The sequence below is a fragment of the Aythya ferina genome, assembly GCF_964211825.1.
Source record: "Aythya ferina genome assembly, chromosome: 7".
Classification (NCBI taxonomy): domain Eukaryota; kingdom Metazoa; phylum Chordata; class Aves; order Anseriformes; family Anatidae; genus Aythya; species Aythya ferina.
In genome coordinates, this window is record NC_140302.1 from 17,118,545 (window position 1) to 17,138,594 (window position 20,050).

At 48.0% G+C, this 20,050-nt stretch overlaps 1 protein-coding gene and 1 long non-coding RNA gene across 5 annotated transcripts in view; both read left to right on the top strand.

Annotated features, from left to right (window-relative positions):
• Nucleotides 1-20,050, top strand: part of PDLIM1 (PDZ and LIM domain 1) — a 40,515-nt gene that overhangs the window by 13,826 nt on the left and 6,639 nt on the right. For 2 of the 4 annotated variants that reach the window (XM_084526762.1, XM_084526764.1), the window contains exons 3-5: nt 5,377-5,461; nt 15,844-15,905; nt 17,313-17,606. In XM_084526762.1, the coding sequence (XP_084382888.1) occupies nt 5,377-5,461; nt 15,844-15,905; nt 17,313-17,606 (441 nt within the window). Of the gene's footprint in view, nt 1-5,376; nt 5,462-15,455; nt 15,647-15,843; nt 15,906-17,312; nt 17,607-20,050 lie in introns of all 4 variants that reach the window. The other 2 variants (XM_084526763.1, XM_084526765.1) reach the window with 2 other exon arrangements.
• Nucleotides 5,469-13,488, top strand: LOC311440197. The gene is made up of 2 exons (XR_014695262.1): nt 5,469-5,663; nt 5,881-13,488. It is a non-coding gene; the product is annotated as an uncharacterized lncRNA (long non-coding RNA).

Consider the following 20,050-nt stretch of genomic DNA (forward strand, 5'->3'; position numbering starts at 1 on the left):
GGAAGGCTCGAAAACAAAACTCACCTGATATCCAAAAGGTCCAACATTACCCATGTCACTGGTAATGCTCACAAGGAATTTGGCACACAGCTCTGTGGCTGTAGCTACAGATGGACAAGAGCAGACAAATGCTCATTCCAGTTGCAGTACAGGTGAAAGTAATCTCTAAAAGAAATGGCTTTTTGCCCATGTCACCAAGTTTGTAATGGATCTGTGCTCATGTGCAGCCATGAGCAACTCAAAGGTGAACTGTTTATTTATGTTTGGTGAACAAAAAATAAATATTCCTACAGCGAGCCTGCCCTTCTTTTGTCTGGAGGCAGGTTGGGGTGGTAACAGGAGAGGAATATTTGTGAAAAGGGATTGCAAATGTAATCTCTTTTTCTGCTCCTGCTGTCCTTTTCTTCAAATATCCAGCTGTTCTTCTGCACCTCCACTGCCAGCATATGATATATTGATACACCTTTTCTTTGTTTGCAAAACAGTCTGTTACTCTGCTAAGAGTGATGCCAAGGAATGAAGCTATGCATTTTTTTTCTTTGAAAACTGCTCAGATCAGAGAAGTCAGATGTCCTACCAGCAGATGTTAAGTGCATTGTCAAAAAGGATCATGTGTAGATGCCTATGGAGAAGGAGTGAAGGGCAAGGGAGAGAGAGAAATGCCATCTGGGCTTTACTCGGTAGGCTCGGCTGCACCCCCACTGCGGGAAGCTCCCCATCCTCGCTCTGCTTGTCCCTTGTGTTCGGCCGTGGCTGCACAAAGCCACACTAGGCTCGAGGTTGCTTTCTGGGAAGTCTGCAGAGTTTGTTGACTCATTTAGGCTTGCTTTTTGTTTCCCTGCCAGCAAGAGTTTTCCAGCTCTGTCATCTTGCTAATAATGCTCGTGGCCCTGGGAAGGGCCGGTGCTGTGCAGCAGCTATATAAGGCCATGCACACCGGCCGCCCTCCCTGGCAGCTCACCCTGCTGCTCCCCAGCCCTTGCAGGTGCCCGCCAGAAGCTTTTACCAGTGATGGGGGCACTCAAAGGCATTTTGGCAAGTCAAGCCTGGCTTTTGACGTGTTGTTACAGCCTCTTTGGGAAGGCAAAAGCTGTCAACGCTGCAGCTGGCTGGTGGAGGAGCAGTGTGAGCAGCCAGGTGTGCCCTGTCCGCCACGCTGTGATGAAAGGGCTTGTGGTGCTCCTCTGGTGCTGCTACTGAAGCCAGAGTTGCCCTTTTGCTTTTAGTGGCTGTATGAAGTGAAATAAGAAATTAATTCAGGGCCTCTTGTCTCAAGGAAGTTGTGACTAGCATTGCTCTTCGAGATGGTTTTGCTTGCCAAAGAGAATTTGTCCATTAATGGAGGGCTTGCTAAAAGAGTCTGCTGGTGTTTAAATCCAAGGGCACGTACTTCCGTAGCTAACAGGCTGAGTAAACAGGTACCTTCCCGGTAGCCTGAAAGCTCCTGTAGTCAGTCACTAAAGCTGTTAAAATGCCTGCCTAAAACCCTGGGGGCTGTTGAAAGAGGAATTGCCTAATCCTTTCCTTGTTTTTCAGCCGTCAAACCTTCTGATGTGCAAGAAACTTTTCAGTATTTAGGGGTTTAGTTGCTACTTGGGTAAATTAGTTGTGTCCATTCCCGTGTTTGAAACGGGAATGTAAATGTGCCTCTGCCCTGCAGAAGTTACTTTACACAGTTCCTGGCTACAGAATTAGACCCTCATTTTCCAGCACTGAAGTTTCCCTTGAAGCTATGGCCCAGCCCTGCACGCAAACCCCATTGATAGCAAAATGTAGCCTCTTGTGATGTTTATATTATACCGTGTTCGAGCCAAGCTTCTTGAAAAATGTTGTATTTCACAAATACCTCTCCACATTCTTGCCTTGACTTGCATGCAGTTTCCTTCCTCTCCTTCCTACCAGTACCTTCCCATCCAAGCTAACCTCAGACAAATTTTCTAATCTTGGGTCTTGTTTTCTGCCTGGATGGAACAGCAAATGCATGGCTCACTCCCTGACCCTGCCTTGGTTGCTCACTGTCCTGTGGTGAGGAAACAGCACAGAAGTGTAAACTGCAAACACGATGAAGTTTGTCTATTTGCATGCCCACTATTAATTTGTCTGGCAGTTGTTCCTGGGCTTGTTTGACTGTCATGTTTTTGTCTTCTCTTTTCACTGTTTGAATGTCACTCTCTGTTGGAGTCCCTTTTGCTGGAATATAGAGGAGAAACCATGTTATAAAATAAATTCGGATTTCAGCTAGCCACTCCAACACTTGATTCCTGCTTCACATAAACAATACAAGCACATGCAGATATGAGAGAGATATGACGTCTAACCAATCCACCCGACTCATGTCTCGTACCTGTACTTCCCAGCCTTACAGAAATCAAGTTCTGGGTCAGAAATGGGACATAGGTGAGCATTTGGGTGCTTTTCCTCTTTTTCCTGCCATGCTTCAGTACAAGTGCAGACGCTGATGGCAGGAACGTAGGCAGGAGACCGTGGCCAAGAGCTGTGATCGCAGCTCCACGGGTGGTGTGGTGGGACAGGACACGTACTGTGCTGGCCCCTCCAGGCAGGGCATCCACAGCAAAGCTGCCTCCTCTTTGCTGGGGCCATAAATGGGTGTTGAGAGAGCAAGTGAGGGGCTCTGTGACAGCTGTTGTAAAGACAAAGGGAAGCTTTGTCCTCCTGGCCTTAGAGGGACAACCCTGCTGGCTATTTAACCTATCTGTTTGGATAACTTTTAAGCTGAATTGAAAGTAAAGCCTGGAGTGACCTTGCTGCTTCCATTTATATCCAGTGACAGACTGGAATGGCAGCAGGCTGGGAATCAAACTGGGGCTTTTTGTCTTGCTATTAAAAAAGGGAGAAAAATCTGGTCAGAAACCCAAATTTGGCTGTGGTAACTAACCCAAGGTGCCTCCCAAGAGCTGGAGACCAACGCGCTCTGCCACCTCCAATGTACCAAGCCAGGGCAATGGGATGAGAGGAAGCACCCAGGGACCTGAGGGGAGGTTTCTGCTCTGTGCTCATACACTGGCCTGCTCTGAGATTAAATCCACAGTCTGAAAAAGGCTTTTCGGTGCTTCTGAAATCTGGTAACGCTAACCTGCTGCAAAAGAAAGTACTGCCTGGAAAATACTAGTGAGAATTGGCACCAGGGCTGCCTCATGCTAGAAATCAGCTGAAGTGTTTAATGCTTTCTGAACTGTTCTTTTATCTCCAGCCAGCGTCCACTTGCTTGCAGCCTGGCTGGCAGGGTATTTGATTTCCATGTGCTTTGCTGTGTCCCCTGTATTTCCAGAAGAGGTGAAAACCCAGTCACATGTGATCTGCAAGCATTTCCAAAGAGTAAGGCTTTGCTCTGCTCAGTGGGCTGCTCCCCTCTGTGCAAATACAAGTCTTCAAGTGCAAAAAGCAACCATCTGAGAGGTGTCTGTGACTTTGTTATGCTTGATAGCTGTCATCTGAGTAAAGCTGCTGGTTTCTCTGGCCCCTTAAAGCACTGGTGGCCAGAAGTAAGGTGGGAATGACTGTTTCACACTCACCTGGGGTGTTGTGCATCCAGCAACAGCAGCTGTTGGGGCAAGACAATGATCAGATTGTCATAGAGTTGACCCCATGCAGCTCTTATGTCCGTAGTTGTCAGTCTACGTGTTCTCCAGAGCATCAGATGCCAGGATTTGGGTGAAGTAGGCTGTGGGCTATTGGCGCTGCAGCTGTGCCCACAGGATGCAATAGCCCAGAGGCAAAGGTTTGCTCTGCCTGACTCATGGTGTGTAAAGCCTACCATCAGGTGTGACCTGTGTCTGTGAACTTTCCTGAGAAAGGAGGTACAGCAGGTACAGTACAGCAGGATTCCGTCAAGGCTTCTTCTGTGTAAAGTCCAGAGTGCAATAGCTGCACCAACAGGTAAATAAATGTCCTATAAAAAATCTCTTCCTTGAGTAAGAGTGTTGGCTCCCACCTCCTCCCACTGAGCTACCCTCTGGATGTTAAGCATTAAAATACTATTTATGCAGCAAGTGTCTGGAGTATACACGTGTATCACAGTTAGACTTTTTTGCTTGTTTTTATTTTAAAATGTTCTGACATTGGAGGGCTTTTAGAGAAATGAGGTAGACGAGAATTAATTTACTGTGGGTAGCTCTACACCCTGCTTCTCTACCCCTGTCAGTTTTATAAGCCTTTTCTGTTTAAAGTATCTTTCCAGTTGTCCAGTTAATTCTCAGTGGAAACATTCCTGTTTTGCTAACTAAGAACTTAAACTGTAGCTGGCCCTGGCCCCACAGATATCTGGGAAGAACATCTATCTGCAGTTGCAGAGTCACGAAGTTGCGGGATCTGCTGTCAAAACAGGACATGGCTTTCAAAATTAATCCTAAGAGTTTATCAGCTATCTAGTTGCTGCACCATGCAATGTGTAACATTGAACAATAGGTTTCATTCAGCAATTCTACAGCAACTCGTTCCCTACTATTAAAAAGTTTGCAAAAGTAGCACTGTTTGGTCCCTCCTCGATGCTAGCTGCTCTCTGTATGTCTGAGAAACTTAGGTAGCATGTGTTTCCCATAATATATCTCAAGCAAATCTAAGCTTAATTCTTAATTCTCCCTCACTGCTTGCTTGTCTGCTGTTCTTTGGGGCATAGCAAAACTCCAGAATGATGATGGTAGAAGTGATTGGCTTTGGTCAGAGGTCTTGATTTGTGTTTCAGGCCGCTGTGAGTAATTGGGTCAGACCACAGAGCAGCAAAGGTTATGCAGACTTTCCCTTGGACACATTATGTCGTCTCAGTTCTTAGTCCCATCGCAGACTTTGACTCATTTTATCATAACTCCCAAACATTTCTGTTTGCTCTGCATGGATACCACTGCATAAATAAGGAAATTCTGGAGACCCAAACCAAGAAACATTTCCGGCAGCTCAACTTCAAGAACAAAATGTTCTCTGTGTATTCAATACAGACAAGAATCGTTCCGTTTCCCTGCTACCCATAAAAGCTGAAACACATAGTAATTTGAATTGTCCCACTTAGTTAAAGGATCTGCATCCCAGGGGTATTTCCAGCTTCTGCTGTTGGGTGACTCCCAGCTCTACTGCCCGGGCTGGAGCCCGTGCTTGTTGTGTCGCCATTGGAGTCCCAAAGGACGAGCCAGGGCAGTCGCTGCTGAGATCCTGTCTTGCTCCAAGGACCTCTTACAGCGTTTCTCAGCCATCCAAATTATGTACCTGGAATGAGGCTCTAGTAGGGATTCCCTCTAGTATGGTAGTGCTGCATACAAAATTCTGGGGGAGGTGTTTTTAGCTGATGAACTCCAAACCCTTTAATAACAATAATGTTGCTCTGTGATGGAAGTAGGTTAACTATTGAAAATTCATGTGTTGCAGGACAGAATCAAAAGTCTGGTCACCACTTGTAAATGAAGAGGGGAAGACGCATCCTTATAAGATGAATCTGGCCTCCCAGCCCCAGGTAAGTAAGAGTATCTGCATGATCCTGTTCCCGCTTACTCCTGGCTGGCTTTGGAGCAGTTTCTGGCCTGATCCTCCAAGGAGTCAAGCATGTGTCACTCCGCTGGTCACACTGGGGACAGCGCGTGCCCCTTACCTCCCTTGGAAACCTGCAGAGACAGACAGACAGACATGGTCAGAGCTAGTCGGATACCTCGCCACAGGTAAGCTGCTTGGGACGGATGTGGTGTCTCCTGCCATGTGCATGCTCACACCTGTCACAGGGTGCACAGAAGGCACTGTGGAGGTGTGGCTCAATAAATCATCACTACCGTTGCGAAGCCTGTTGATTTTCATAGATAAGAAAGGTCTCAAGAGGAGAGTAAAGTGATTTGCAATGTTTTCTGGTTTTGCTTCTCTTTTTTTTCCTCTTACTAATAGACTCTTATCAGCAGTCTAGCCCTGGAAAAAGTAGAAGAGAAATATATCAGCCTTCTATATTTTTATCTGTGTGGCAGATCTTGCAACTCCTTTCTAGGAGATTGGTTCTGTAAACTGTTGGTAGCCTTGCTTCATCGGTCTGCTGCCTCTGTCAAGTAAACGTGGTAATAACAGTGACCTGTGCAAGGGCATTGCCTGGGCTAGGCTCGGAAGATTACACTGCAGAAATCTACAGCTGTGCTAAAATCAAAGACATTGCTCTGGATTTCACTGGGGTAATGACTTGGATTCTGGCCCTAGCGCATTCCCCCTGTGAGTCTTTCTAGCAAAATGAGTAAAGAGAAAAATAGTTTGACTCTGCGATTAATTAAGTGCTAATATGTCTGTTTGGGATGGAAAGGACCTGAACTTAAAGTAGCATGTGTGCAGCAATGCCCAGCCCAGACCTTGGCTTGGGATCGATCCATGCTCCTTTTCACACCAAGCTGCTGTGTGTTACTTGGCTTGAGAGCATGGTGCTGCGTTCTGCAGGTATTTCATGACTTAGCCAAGGCACAGTGCGAGACTGAGCTGTTTGGACTTAGGTTGGGCTGGGGCCCTGCAGTGACACTTGCCTGTGACACTGTTGAACTGGGATCTGCTCTGTGTCTTCTGCTCCGAAGATGCTCTGCTGCAAACATCAAGACTGTGGGGCCAACTCTTGCCAAAGGAGTGTGGAAGAGGCTCCCCTGCAAGGCTGCAGAGGGCTGTTTAAACAGCACGTTTTGGGAAAGTGGATAACCCACAGCCTTTGAAAATAACCTCATCTAGTGCTCTCATAAAAGGCAAAGATAGCTCAGTGCCCTGCTGGTGCTTCATCTTGGAACACAACAGAATTTGTCTTGGTGCTTCGTAAAACCCAGTGCTGGCTGGTGAATCTGACTGTGCAGCTGCTTTATGGCACAATTTCACTGCTCACTAAATCTCCCTGAAGCACTCTATTTTGAATAGAACCAGCAGTGAGTTTCTCCAGAACTCAGTGTTGAAGGGCTCCAAACACCAACACACAAAGAAAATTCATGCTTCTGAAGTGCAACTCAAGCAACACTACAGGGCAAAGGAAGAGGTGGTCCAGCCACAGTGTCTGAGCCTGTTGTCAGCTGAAGCAGAAACTTCACCTTGACCTGTAGAAATCAAAGTGAGAGCCTTCAGTGGCTTTGAGTATGTGTATGTACCGCAGCCCTGCTTCTCCTGAGTGATCCTTGGATCAATGTTGGCAGAAATCAGGAAGAACTAGACGTAGAAATCACATGATGCCTGGGTCTGAACAGAGATAAGAGCTGGAGCCCAAAAATCTAAACCTAGGCAACCAACTTGATAAGGACCTGTGTTCATTTCAATGTGCTCAGCAGAACTAAGTGAGAAAAAGCCCTGTAAAAGCATCCTCTCCTACAGCTTTTTGCAGGTCCTTACCATGGTGCGGGGCTGGATGGGACCCTGAGTACTGGGGGAGGCAGTGGATGTCCCTGCTTAGACCCCTCCAGCCTGGAGGCAGCTTCTTAGCAGGAGAGGATTCAGCAGGAGACCTCACCCTGGACCAAGACCCTAACCTAGGCATTAACCAGAATTTAGCTAAATGTTTGCCCTTTCTCCCACCCTGGAATTAAACATGGGGCACTATACATGCCAGGAGGAACTTAACTTGGCTCACGAAGCTGAGTTACCTGCTGCAAGGCACCTGCTGCCGCAGCCCCCCTGCCACCAGCCACTGCACCACCACCACCCCCCTTTTCCCCCAGTCCAGCCTAGGTCACTGGACAGACATCTGCCACTGGTCAAACATTACACACAGGCTATTTTAATCCCCTGATATCACCTCTTACTTTAACTCATTTACTCTGGCATGTTTAACCCTAATCAATAGTTCTTCTTTAGTCAGCTGTCCTCGGGGGCACTTCAGAGTGCTGGATGCATATGAGTCAGCCCTTGACTGCCTGGGGGAGCCTGCTGCAACTCTGGAAGAAACAAGGGTGTGAGGAACTAATCTTAACTCTTGTCTTTGGCTTGCAAGTCATGCTTTGCTTCCTAAAGTCAGAGTAAAGGGCATCACAAAGATCAGACGGCACAGGATTCATCAATAGCCCTGGCTGCAGGGTGCATTCCTGTTAAACCCTAGCCTTAGCCCTACCCCTGGCTCTGGCTCTGGCTGCTATGTAGATACCCTGATGCTGCCAGCTTGCAAGTGTGATATGACTGCATCTGTGATACCCACCCTTAACTGACCTCAGCAGAGAATTTGGAGAGAAACTGACTGTAGCAAGATTCCTGTTACAAACCTTGTGTCTAAGCAGGGGCCCCTGTTTTAGTCTGGCACTAGGAGCCACCTGTTGCCTGAAAATTAGGCTCTGAGCCCTTGTTATGGTTGATACTAGGAGAAATTTATTTCCTGGTGTAAAAGCAACCCTTGTGTCAAGATCAAACCTGGTGTCAAGCTCTCATAGAACTCTTGCCTTTCTTCCCTTTATTTTGAAAACAAAGCCAGTTAAGTCATCTGTGGTGGCCTATGTGAGTGGTTCTTGCTGGTGCGTGGAGCATGGGGCTTTCCTTCACGTGGGTGTGGACTGGAGCAGAGGAATTTAGCAGTGTGAGCTGTTTGGCTCATGTCTCCAAACCACAAGCTGCCATTTACCCTTCCTGCTCCACAGTGCCTGAACATCCTAGTCTGCTGTGCCAAGGCAAAGTGGCATGAACACCACCAAGTGTTAAGGTGTGCTCATTTTTTTTTTTTAATGTACACCCATTTCCTTTTTCAGTAGCTGACTGCAGCAGGGAAGGTTTAGTGGTGAGGGCTGTCTGCTCGCAGCATGATGTCAGCGCAGCGTGCTGACTTCTGCCAGATCCGTGGTGAGCCCTTGGCCACGTTTCTCTGGGGCTGCATCTTTGCAGCATGCCCAGAGCCCTCAGCCAGGCTTGCTGCAAAGCAGCAGCAGCATGCAGAAGGTGCTGTGCCTCTATACCAGTGTGGCAAACTGGTAGGAATTTCCCCACAAAGGTGCCGATCTCATTTCACAACAGAACTGTTAGAAGTTGTGAGTGGAGCTGACTCTTCGAAGGCAGTGCTGTCTGAGCTATTTAGTTTTTTTTCTAGCTGCCTCGCCAGTGAAAACAACCCATGTGCTTTCCTTGGCAGCTGCCTTATACAGAGCACTTATTAATTCACTTACCAAAGAAAATAAGACATACTGAGTCCAAGTAGTTCATTTATGGCCTGATCCAGGGTCCTCTGAAGATGTTTCTCATAGTTTTCGCACACAGCCCTTTGCATGCAGAAACATCATCATATATGTAAATAGAGTTACTGCAGACTCAAAAAAAAAAAAAAAAAAAGAGTTTTAAAGCCTTTGCTGAAGAGATCAGGCTGCAATTATTCAAATAAGTTCCCCACTTTCTTAAAATGAGGTTCTGTTTGATGTTGCTCCCAAAATTCACCATCTAAACTGAAACTTCTCACAGCATTTGTCCACCTTTTTTTCCTGTTCCCATTTTATTTGTGCAGTTAAATAACTTAAGTCTTTGTAAATGAACTTACAAAAGAAATTATTTTTTTTTTGTTTGTCAAGAACTCTATGACTAAATAGACATTAAGATCTCTGCTTCCACACGTTTTACTATTTGAAATAGGCTTTTTGTTTACTGCTGTAGTCCTGTTAGAGGCTGATACTTGGTGAAATGCTGCGTCTGTCTGTGGAAGTATTTTCCCTTACTTGGAATGCAACTTCAAGATACTTCTAAGGGCCTTTGGAAAAAAAAAAAAAAGACATTCCACAACCTCCCATGCATTCCCCAAAGTCCTGAATCCTAAGACTGACTTCATTGTCTGTGCTGATCTTTGCAAATGAAAGAGCTACAGCCTTATTATTGTTTCATTACCATTATCTTTATCTTTCTAAATTAATTTAAACCGAGGCAAGAGTGATGACAAAATCACATTTCATCAAAAGGTGCAGCAGCCTGTCAGTAGTGATGGCTCAGGGGCTGAACAAGCTTTGTTTTGGATGTGGCTATGGCTACATCAGGGGAAGGAAATGACGAGACTTCTTCGTATATTTACTCAATTATTTCACTTGCACTTCTCACCCACATCATGAGGGCGATCACTCAGTGTCATTTTCCCATCAAGAGCTTTTCCTCACCGTGGTGGGAAAGATTAAAATAATGTCTGCCTGTCCCTTCTGCTTTTTTTGACAAAAATGATTGAAATGAGGGAGAACAACTTATTCTGGTGACTAAGGTGATTTCAGTTCTTGTGGCACTGGCCAGAGATGAGGATAACTTGGAACTGCCACACTCTGGTAACCTGGCCTGGGCATTAAGCTCCAGAGCCATGGGCTGCTGTGCGTGGCTGTGTTGCCCGTTGGTAAAATGAACCATAAAACTTGTTATCCCTCAGGCTGTGCCAGATTTAGGCTCTCTGGGAGAAGATTTGTCTTTTTCCTGTGTTTGTACGACACTGAGGTCAATGGGGCCGAGGTCTCTGCTCTGGGTGAGCTCATGTAGGAAGTGAGCCGAGAGAAACCAGTTTTGAGGGTGGTCAACACCAGGACTGTCTTCAAAAAAAGCTGAAAGCTCTCGGTTTGACACCACCTCTTTTTAACCGCAAAAGATACGGGCTTTTAAACTCAAGAATGCTCTTTAAAAAAAAAAAAAAAAAAGAGAGAGAGAGAGAGAAATAACATCCAGAATAACATCCAGACGTAGCCAGGGGAGTTCTGGAGGTGAATCATGGTACTTGTGGGATGGCAGGAACAGACAGCTGCTTCTGTCTTCCCGAGGCTTCTTGAGAGAGTGCCTGCCCTGTCCCTGTCCCCGTCCCCATCGCCATCCTTGCCGAGTGATGTCATTGTTTCCGCCTTGTGTATTTTATCTCCTTGGATACTGGGAAGGCTGGGGCTATAGAAACTGGGTGTGTGGCTGGCCTGGCCTTTGATAAGGCCTTGCATGCGTGGGCAATGTATGAAGCAATAGGTATATAAAGTAACAAAGTATGGTGACCCGCTGTTTTCAGTTAAAAGGCGTTACCGCAGGGATGTGGAATGCTTTGGGGACTCGGAGGGAGAGGATGTGGGAAGCCAGCCTTGTTGTTTTACCCCCCTACAATAACAAAGCCCCAGACCCTTACTAATTTCTAATCAGATTTCAAAGCATTGCAGAAGATTTTTTCCATAGCTGAAAAAACCCCAAACAATAACAGAGGGAGAGGTGAAAATGAAGGCATTTCTCCTTGCAGCTGCAGCTGGTGGGATGCAGCATCAGCTACAGCCTGCCGTGAAGATGTCCTCTGCAGAGGTGTTGCTGTGTTTTGCTGATGTGCTCCATGGGCACGATGCAGCTTTCACTCCCTGCACGGCCTTGCGAGGGCAAGGACGGGGCTGGGCAGTTTGGCTGCCGGTCTCTGCTCTCCTTCCCCACCCAGAGCATGACTGGAGCGCTCTCCTTTGCTGAGGTTTGGTCAGGGGCCCATTTTCTTCGAGCTGAGTAAACAGTTGGACTGAGAAACGTTTAATCGTGTTTCCTCTTGGCGTGGCTCTCGAGGCGCACGCGCTGGCATCGTCTGCCCCGAGCCTCCGTTTCTGCAGCCCGGTGAGGTCGACAGCTTGGCCGGGTTGCTGCGCTGCTCTGGGGCCTGCAGGGCTGCTGTTGCTGAACTTGCTGGGTGCTTTTTTTTTTTCTCAATTTGTACCATAAAATCAGAGCGAGTCCCTTGAGCTCCACTGACACTATGACCTGGAGCTTCAGGCAGTGCCTCAAGTGGCCTTCAGTCATGATTCAGCATCTGAGATGAGTGGCAGGGGAAGCAGCCAGCCATGCCACCAGAGCAGGCACAGCCGAGGGGATTTCACAGGCTCGGGCGTCCCCGAGCGTGGCCTGGTGCGAGCGGGAGGAAGGGGCCATTGTTCTCCCAGATAATTCCCCATGACGCCGGCGCGGTAGGAAATGCTGAGCCGCTTCCTGCCCCGGCACAGGGACGTTGTCCCCGTCCCCGCAGCTGGCACCGAGGTGGCTGGTGGCTCCCTGCCCAGAATAGGCTGCCCCAAAATCCCATCCGGCAGGAGACCTGTGCATATGAACTAGAACCAGGGTCCTACGAACCTCGTTGGTTGTGTGGCTTCTTTTCTCCTTGAAAGCCCACGTCACTTTGAAAGGAAAGCAAGACGGGACTGCTCTAAATTCAGAAGCTTGCTGGCAGAGATGTCTGTGCAGTTGCTGGTGGGTTTTACCCTGGTCTGCCACCCTCCAGCCACCATGAAGACACAGTTCAGGAAAGTATTGGCCACACTCCTCTGTGCTATGGGGAAAGAAAGAGCAGGTCAAACCCTGCATTTCCATGTGTCTGACTGCTGGCTCGCCTCCGCGAGCAGAGCATCGCTTGCTGTGCTCTTGCAGGCTGTGCTCCCGCTGGGGATGCTGCACATGATGCCTCTTTCCCCCTCTTGGGTTGGTTCTGGAAGATCTGCAGCTGCAGAGATGCTGCAGACCCCAAACATTTCAACTGCCTAAATCTGGCACTGCCCCCACGCAAGTACACGCAGCATCCCGGTGGTTTTGTGCTAACGTTTTTTTTGCTTGCCTGCTGGTGGTCAGGTGCTTGGGAGTGCCACATTTCTGACTTTTTTTTTTCCAGTGTTAAATCAGAGATCCTCACATAAACAAATGATCTCAGGAGCTGGGGCTTTCACAAAACTAATGCCCAACACAGGGCCTGGTTGGCAAGTCTGGCAAATCACTATGTAAATATATTTGACAGTGAGAAGAAGTTATCTTTTCATCTTGGTTTTGGTACATGAAAGCACTTGTTCTTTGCAAATTCCTTCCACAGCTCAAGCAGAAAAAGCAGCACAGCACGACAGGAAGCACTGGAGAATTTGGATTATCCAAACGCCCTTTATAATGTTATTGCTCTTGCGATATTGTCTGTAGGCTCTCAGGTTACAGACCTACATTCTTCCTGAGATGGGATTTTTCTAACCTAATCTTCAGACACCACCTTCAGCCCAGCTATCTGTATTTAAGCTATTTTAAACTGCCTTAAAGTCTCCTGTGGGCCTTATCCATGAGTGCTGCTACAGATGACACTTCTGGAAGCTTCATTTATGGACTTGGTTGCCATTACACAACAGTGGGCCACAAGTGGGCCAAAATCCCCAGTGTGGCTTCTGTGCCCAAGCACAACTTGCAGTTCGTGGAGTCAAGGCACTAACATGATTTCAGTCTCTTTTCTCCATCTGGCTGCCTATTCTCTCAACGCTTGTAGGAGCTTAACCATCCTTCACAGAATCACAGAATTTCTAGGTTGGAAGAGACCTCAAGATCATCGAGTCCAACCTCTGACCTAACGCTAACAGTCCCCACTAAACCATATCCCTAAGCTCTACATCTAAACGTCTTTTAAAGACTTCCAGCGATGGTGACTCCACCACTTCCCTGGGCAGCCTGTTCCTTGAGGCCTATGTCACTCTGTCACAGTGATCTGGGCTTGGCTGACAGATTCAGAAGTCCTTGGTGGGGTGGAAACACGCCCACATGCATACAAAGCATGTAATTGAGATGCCTTACTTCCCTAGGAAACCAGATCCTTAAAAAAAAAAATACCCTAAATGACTTCCCTTTCTGTAATTCTTGGTTAGTAGTTAAATGTTTCCATAATACAGATTGTGACATGATTTAAACTTTGAGCCTATGTGACCTAAAGTATAACCCCTTTGTCCTAAAACTCCTGCCTCTGTCTTTCATTAAACCAACTGCTCATACACACAGCATATTCTCTCTCCGGCTTGCGGCCTCTGAATAGAGTTCTAACATGTGCGCTTAATGCTGATAAAAGAGCACTGATACTTTTCCCCATGGTGTGATTTACATGCTGAAGTAATGATTATTTTTTGCTAATATCCACAGTTTCTGCCATGGGAAAGACTATTTTTATGAGCCCTGTTATGTGCTTTGAATGAGATTGTAACAAAGAGAGATTAGCTAATTACTCCAGGGTCTTTCTTCCTTCGGTGTGTGGGAAAGTTTTGTGGCTGACTTCCATTTGTGTTGGGCAAAAAGCCGTGGGAGAGCAGTCCTGCCACCCCACACCTGAACTTCTCGAGCTGCCCTACTGATTTCAAATGGTTTGTGACTCATGAGTGAGTTTGGACCTACACTGCTCTTCTGTAAGGGGTCCTGTGCTGCACATGATGTGTGCCATGGAGCACGATGACTCCCAGCTGTAAGTTTGGGAAGGCAAGCCAGCTGCAGAAGGAAATCTGGGGGCATATAAGTGATTTAAAGGAAAATCTGTAGGAGAATTTAGTCATACTTGTTTCTAACGAGTGTTTATTCTGTAACTATAGCTCTATCAAACAAGTGCCGTGAGACGTTCAAAGGGCAGCGAAGGCTCACATCGTGGCTGTCGAAGTCAGTGTGTGTATGGAGTGGGAGGGAAACCGGTTGTGGTAATTAGGGCTGGAAGCTGGGAGCCCAGCATGCTGAGAAGGGCCCTGTTTCATTCTGTGCCATTGGGCGTTAGCCCTGTAATGAAGCCATTCCCAGCCTCTGGCTGGAACATTTCAAAATGCACATTTTGGTGCCATCTGTTTGCCCTGGCTATTTCAGCTTCTGCTGTGAACTTTCTTCTGCCTCCTCTCTTGAGGCCCCATTAAGCTCACCTTGCTTTGGTCAAGGAGGAACAAGACCTGGCTGTCCTTAGCTCTGCCCCAGGGCTGCAATTCCCAGACTCTGAACTAGAGCCGGGGTTACAAAATTTCCCCTTTTTGTTAGCAATTTGGAAGAGTCTCGTGTCACGTCTAATTTAACTTGGATTTGGCCACTAAAGTATCCACTAATGCCTCTGGAAGCCTCTGGTTTGCTGTAAACCCAGAACATCTGGGTGATTTCTGGTACTAAAGAAGTCTCTGGTCTTGTCAAGGCATTTAGCTGTCACTGCCTCTGGACAATGCTTTGTTTAACAAGGATCATCTTCCCACCTTTACTGTGGCAATTTCTTGTCCAGAGAGAACAAAGTTGTTCATGAAAGACAGCTGTGAACTCCTGTCTCCAACGAAGGCACAGACATACTCCAGAGCATTTGTAGCCATGACAAATCCCTTCTTTTAGGCTGCCACTGAAGAGTGTTCCTCCTTCTGCCCCTCATCTCCACTTTCCCATAGAATTCCTGCTTCCAGAAATTGCAAAGAATACTTACAATCTGTAGTCTCATGTGAGAAGGTGGGTCTGTGGTTTGCAGAGCTCCCAAGCATGTGACAGCTGGAGCTAATTGCTCTGGCAATATTTCTGAGCTCTTGCATTCCTGGTGCATCACCTCCAAAACCTCCTAAGTGCCAGCCCAAGGAAGGGTATGTTGACTAACCAGGAGGGGACGGGGACCCTGCTGGTGTCTGGAGGACCCTCGCCAGCTTCGGTGGTCTGGTCTGGGGTGGTGTGAGCCGCAGGTGACACCACGTGCCTTGCAGCAGCTGCTCGCACCATGCTGCCCGCCACGTCCCACCCGCACGCCTGAGCACCTCTGATTTGTGCCTTTGCTCCTTTGCATGCAGGAAATAAGGCACATAGGAAGCGCACACAACCGGAGCGCGGTCCCCTTCACTGCTGCCACGGCTTCTGCCCCCAAAGTGATCACTGCTCAGTACAACAGCCCGGCGGGCCTCTACTCCTCAGAAAACATCCAGACCTTCAACAATGCCATGGAGTCAAAGACATCTCCCGGGGCCCCCGAGCCTAGCAAGCCGTAAGTATTGCCCTCACCTCTCCCTCCCTGCCTGGCCCGGGGGAGGCTCGCTGGCAGGGTCCCGGTTTAACCCAAAAAGCTCTCTTTCAGGACAGAGGCAGCAGCAGACGTGGCACCCAGGGGCAGGGCTCAGAGGAGCAGGGAGCGTTTTGTGCGGTGCGGGAATGAAATTAACACTCTTGTGTTTCTTTGTTTAGCAGAGACCGACGCAGTTTCCGCGTGCGTTCAGCATGACATACCAGCCCTCTGGTCTGAACAGGTGCCTGACAGCTTGTTATGAGCGCTTTGTACACTCAGTGTCTTGTTTTGGCTGTGTGGGCAGTGCGGGGCAGGAAGGGTACGGCTAGCGCAGGAAGCACGTCCGTCCGTCCCAGCTCCCGTCTGGCCCAGCGTTCACAGACAGGCTTGGATCTTTCTATTTTTATTATCAAACTCAGTTTGTCACACGAGTTTTAAAAAGTAGTTTAAGCTTTTATACCTGTATGAGACTGAAAATGGTCCCAACCTTGAAAGGTTTGTGGTTGCACCTAGGCTTTGCCAAGACCAGGGCTTTTTCCCAGAAGTCCAAGGTTCCTTTTTTTTTTTTTTTTTCTTTAATAGAAGCTATAAACCAGAAGCCAGGAGCTTTCTGAAATCTTTCTGGCTGTGTTGCTGAACTGCCCCAAGTCTCTGTATAGCAGTACCAAGCTGCCTGGAAGACTTTGGCTACTTCTAAAACAAAAGCTGCAAGATCCCTGCTTTTGGAGATATTTGACTAAATTTCTCACTTGTGACTAAGGAGACAAAAGTAACTTGAGACACTGCTTTTGCAGGGTACAAAGTGTGGTTTAATACAAGCATGGAAAGTTTTCTCGGCTGAAACCAGTTTCTTGCCCAGCAAGCAGCATGGGCTCTTCTGGGCAGAGCAATGGTGCTGCAGCTGGTGGACAGGGTAATGGGTATTCACTCCTCATTTGCTTCTGGTAGACCTCAGTGGCCTCATTCAAGAGCTGAGTCAAGGCAGAGCAGGGACAAGGGAAATCTGGCTTTGTGTTAACCTGCTGGGACCACTTGGCAGTCAAATTCCACCTCTGGACTAGCCTAGAGACCCCTCCAGTTGAGAGTGCTCCCTGGAAGCCAAGACTATTTGACAATTAATTTGTCAGTGAGGCTAATAAGTTGTAAGGTTTGGTCTCAGAGCAGAGGGGGAGGGCAGGACAAAGCCATACCACTGAGCATGGCCATTTTGGTATTGGACTTGATATTGCTGCTCAGTGGGCTGCCCAGGCCAGCTTTGGGTAGGGCAGAAGTGAAAGTGTCATGCCTAGATAGTGGGACCATGGATTCGTGCTCACCCCTGCTGCCGTCTTCATTGCTTTTGTAAGTGGAGTGGCTGCATTTTGCTTTGTGTGTGGACACACCTGGAGTGTGAGATTGGTGTCCCACCATCAGCTAGAAGTTTTTAATGTAAAGTGATATATTCAGTGGTGTATCCCTCCGGCACAAGCAACAGGTGGTGTTCTGTTTATGTCACTTGGTGTATTTGGTTTAGCTCTTCATTAACTACTTCCTTCTTTCCCTTTCTTCCTCCTCTGCCACTTTCGCTCGATTCCACCACATAAAAAATAAACACCTCAAACAAACACAACTCGCACTGCCCATCCCACGTGGGCACCCGTGCCTGCAGCCGCCCATCGCCGACGAGCGCGCAGCAGGCTCCCTTCGCCACCGTCTATAACCCCCTGCAGTCGCCCGGCATGGAGCCGCAGCGCAGGCTCAGCCCCTCCAGCCAGGTCCGCGTGGGGCCGGAGCAGTTGAAGCACGCGGCCCAGGTCTGCCCCAAAAGCCCCGTGGAGGTGGAGGTGCCGGGACTGAAGGTGCTGCACGTGCAGTTCAATTCTCCCCTGCAGCTCTATTCGCAGAGCAACATCCTGGATTCCCTGCAGGGGCAGATCTCCTCCGTCAGCCCCGATTTCCCCAGGTAACCTGCCTGCTGCCTCTGCGGCCAGCGCAGCGCATCCACTCATCCGCATCTTGGTGTCCACGAGTGCCTCGTCCCCGTCTGTGGCTCACAGCATTGGTGGTCACAAGAAACCAGCGGTTACATTTCGCCTTCCCAAGGGCAGTGCATGACACCATGGGAGCTTTCTCTGCATCGTGTCTGTGTCCAGCGCCATGATGAGCACCAAAACATCATTTCAGCCTGCCCACGTGTCTGTTACTCCATGCAGCAGGGAGCTCGGTGGTTTTCCTGGAGGAGTTGCTTGCAGCAGACAGATTTGGGGGTGCAGGGCATCTTATCCTGAAAGCTAGTCATTCTCCTGGACCAAAAGGGCTGTTGCTGGGTGCTGCTGCACATCTGCACAGTGAGCTGTGGCTTTCCTTTCTTTGTCTGTGCCACAGGTGTGCACTGGCCTGTGAGGAGTGTTTCATTTCTGCGTGATGCAGGTGCCCACAGGTCTCCCTCTTTGGCTGATAATGCTCCAGAGTTTAGCACAGCCGAGGTGGGACCAGGTGTGTGAAGGACCCAGGCTCTTGGGGCTCTTTTTGCCCATGAGAGGATGCTTCATGTGCTCTGAAGGCTGCAGGACCTGGGGAGAGCCTCAGCACCACAAGGCCTTGGGGCTCTTTGGTGGTTGCTCTTTGTGGCGGTTTGGGACCGTGCCTCTAAATGACAGCCCATGGGGTTTTACAGGGAGGACTTTGGTATTGAGACATGAAGCACAAGGCACACTCTGCCATCTTGTGGGATGGCTCCAGCCAGAGCTGGACTGTTCAGAGGAGGTGAACCTTCAGTAGTTCCCCCGTACATTACCGAGTGTCTTGCTGCTGTATGGCCAGGGAGCTGCTTGTCTTCATCCCGTGTGTTTGACTCATAGCTCCTTGGCTGCTCCCAGTCCTCTGTGGCCCCTGGGCACCCACGGCCAGGCTTTGCCATTTGACAGCAGCCAAGTGATAATGGGAAGCTGTGGATTTGCTCCCACGTTGTTTCTCAGCCTAGTTATTTGCAGCAAGTCACTGCTCGGGCCTGTGGTCAGTGCTGAGCTCTCCAGGAGCTGGCACACTGCTGGCTGTCTTTTGCTGTGCCAGAGAGCTGATGCCTGCTAACAAAAGAGCCCCAGGCATCAGCAGTTTTTTTGTGGCACAGGCAAGTACGAAACCTTCCTGAAGCCTGGCTTTAAGACCCCTGTAAACTTTACAAAATGTGCTAACATAAAATAGTAAAATCGCATTAGTAATGAATATGCTGTGCTTCCCTGAAGATGCTGTACAAGGCTGTCTTTGTGGCTTTTATTACCATTTTCCTGCCAATTTTCAAAGCTCAGTAATCCAGCATTATTCCTTCAGCGTTGCAAGTTGCCTGGGGCAGAAGCAGTGAAATCCAGCAACAGTTGCTGGAGTTTGAAGTCCAGTAAAGGTGGCTGAAGCTGTCCCCTGCAAAATTGCTGTGTCAGGGTACTCCTGTGCTTGAGCAAGGACGCCAGCTTGTGGTGTTTGCTGCAGGTGGAGTGCCTGGGTAACAGCAGGTACCATGCGTCTGCTGACATAGGGATACTTGTTATCCTGCATGCTCTACATTCATTTGTCCCTGCCCATTCTAAAGATGTACTTGTATGTGCTTTGTTTAGATTTTCTTCAAGTAGTGCAGCCTTCTGCCCTGACACGTGGAGGTGTTTCACTCTCTAGGGTTTGAGGTTTTTTTAATGTAGCTTTTCTGAAGTCTTGTACATGCAAGTGTATCTATCTGGGAGAGCTGATCTGTATGTTTTGCACACTATCACAATGCATGGTTGAAATGTGATGGCTCTGTTTGACTCTTGTGCTCGTTAAGATGATTTAGCCTTTGCTTTTCGAATGCATGTTTGTGAAACGTTCTCGGTATGCACACTGTAAGGACAGGCTTCTTGTCCAATGTTTTTGTAGGTAGACAGAGTAGAGGCAGTATATCAGTTTATGTAAGAGGAATGTAATATGGAGCATGTATTCATTTGGGATAACTTGGGCCATTTTCTGTGTAATTGAAATATTATTTTATATCAAGTGAGACGCTTCAGTAAACGAGATTCTGGCTTCAAGAGTTCAACTACTTGCAAGTCTAACGTGCTTCCTGCTCCAGTGAGAATTACTGAAGATGGAAACACTTTATGAACTAATTGTTTATGGAAATAGCATTGTATAGCATGTGCAGTGATTATACCTCTGATGCTTGGAGAGTTCATTCTGCAGAGTACCTCCCAGATGACTCAATTGCTCATTGGCATGGAAAGTCTGCAGTCGCCTCCTCATGAAAAAGATTTCCCCCTTCAATTCAGTCTGAACTTCAGGATGTTTATGTACATGTCAAGCAATCACATGGTGCAGGAATAGTGAAACCCAATAGAGCATTTACTTTTATATGACTGTGTTATGTAATTGAGCCATCAG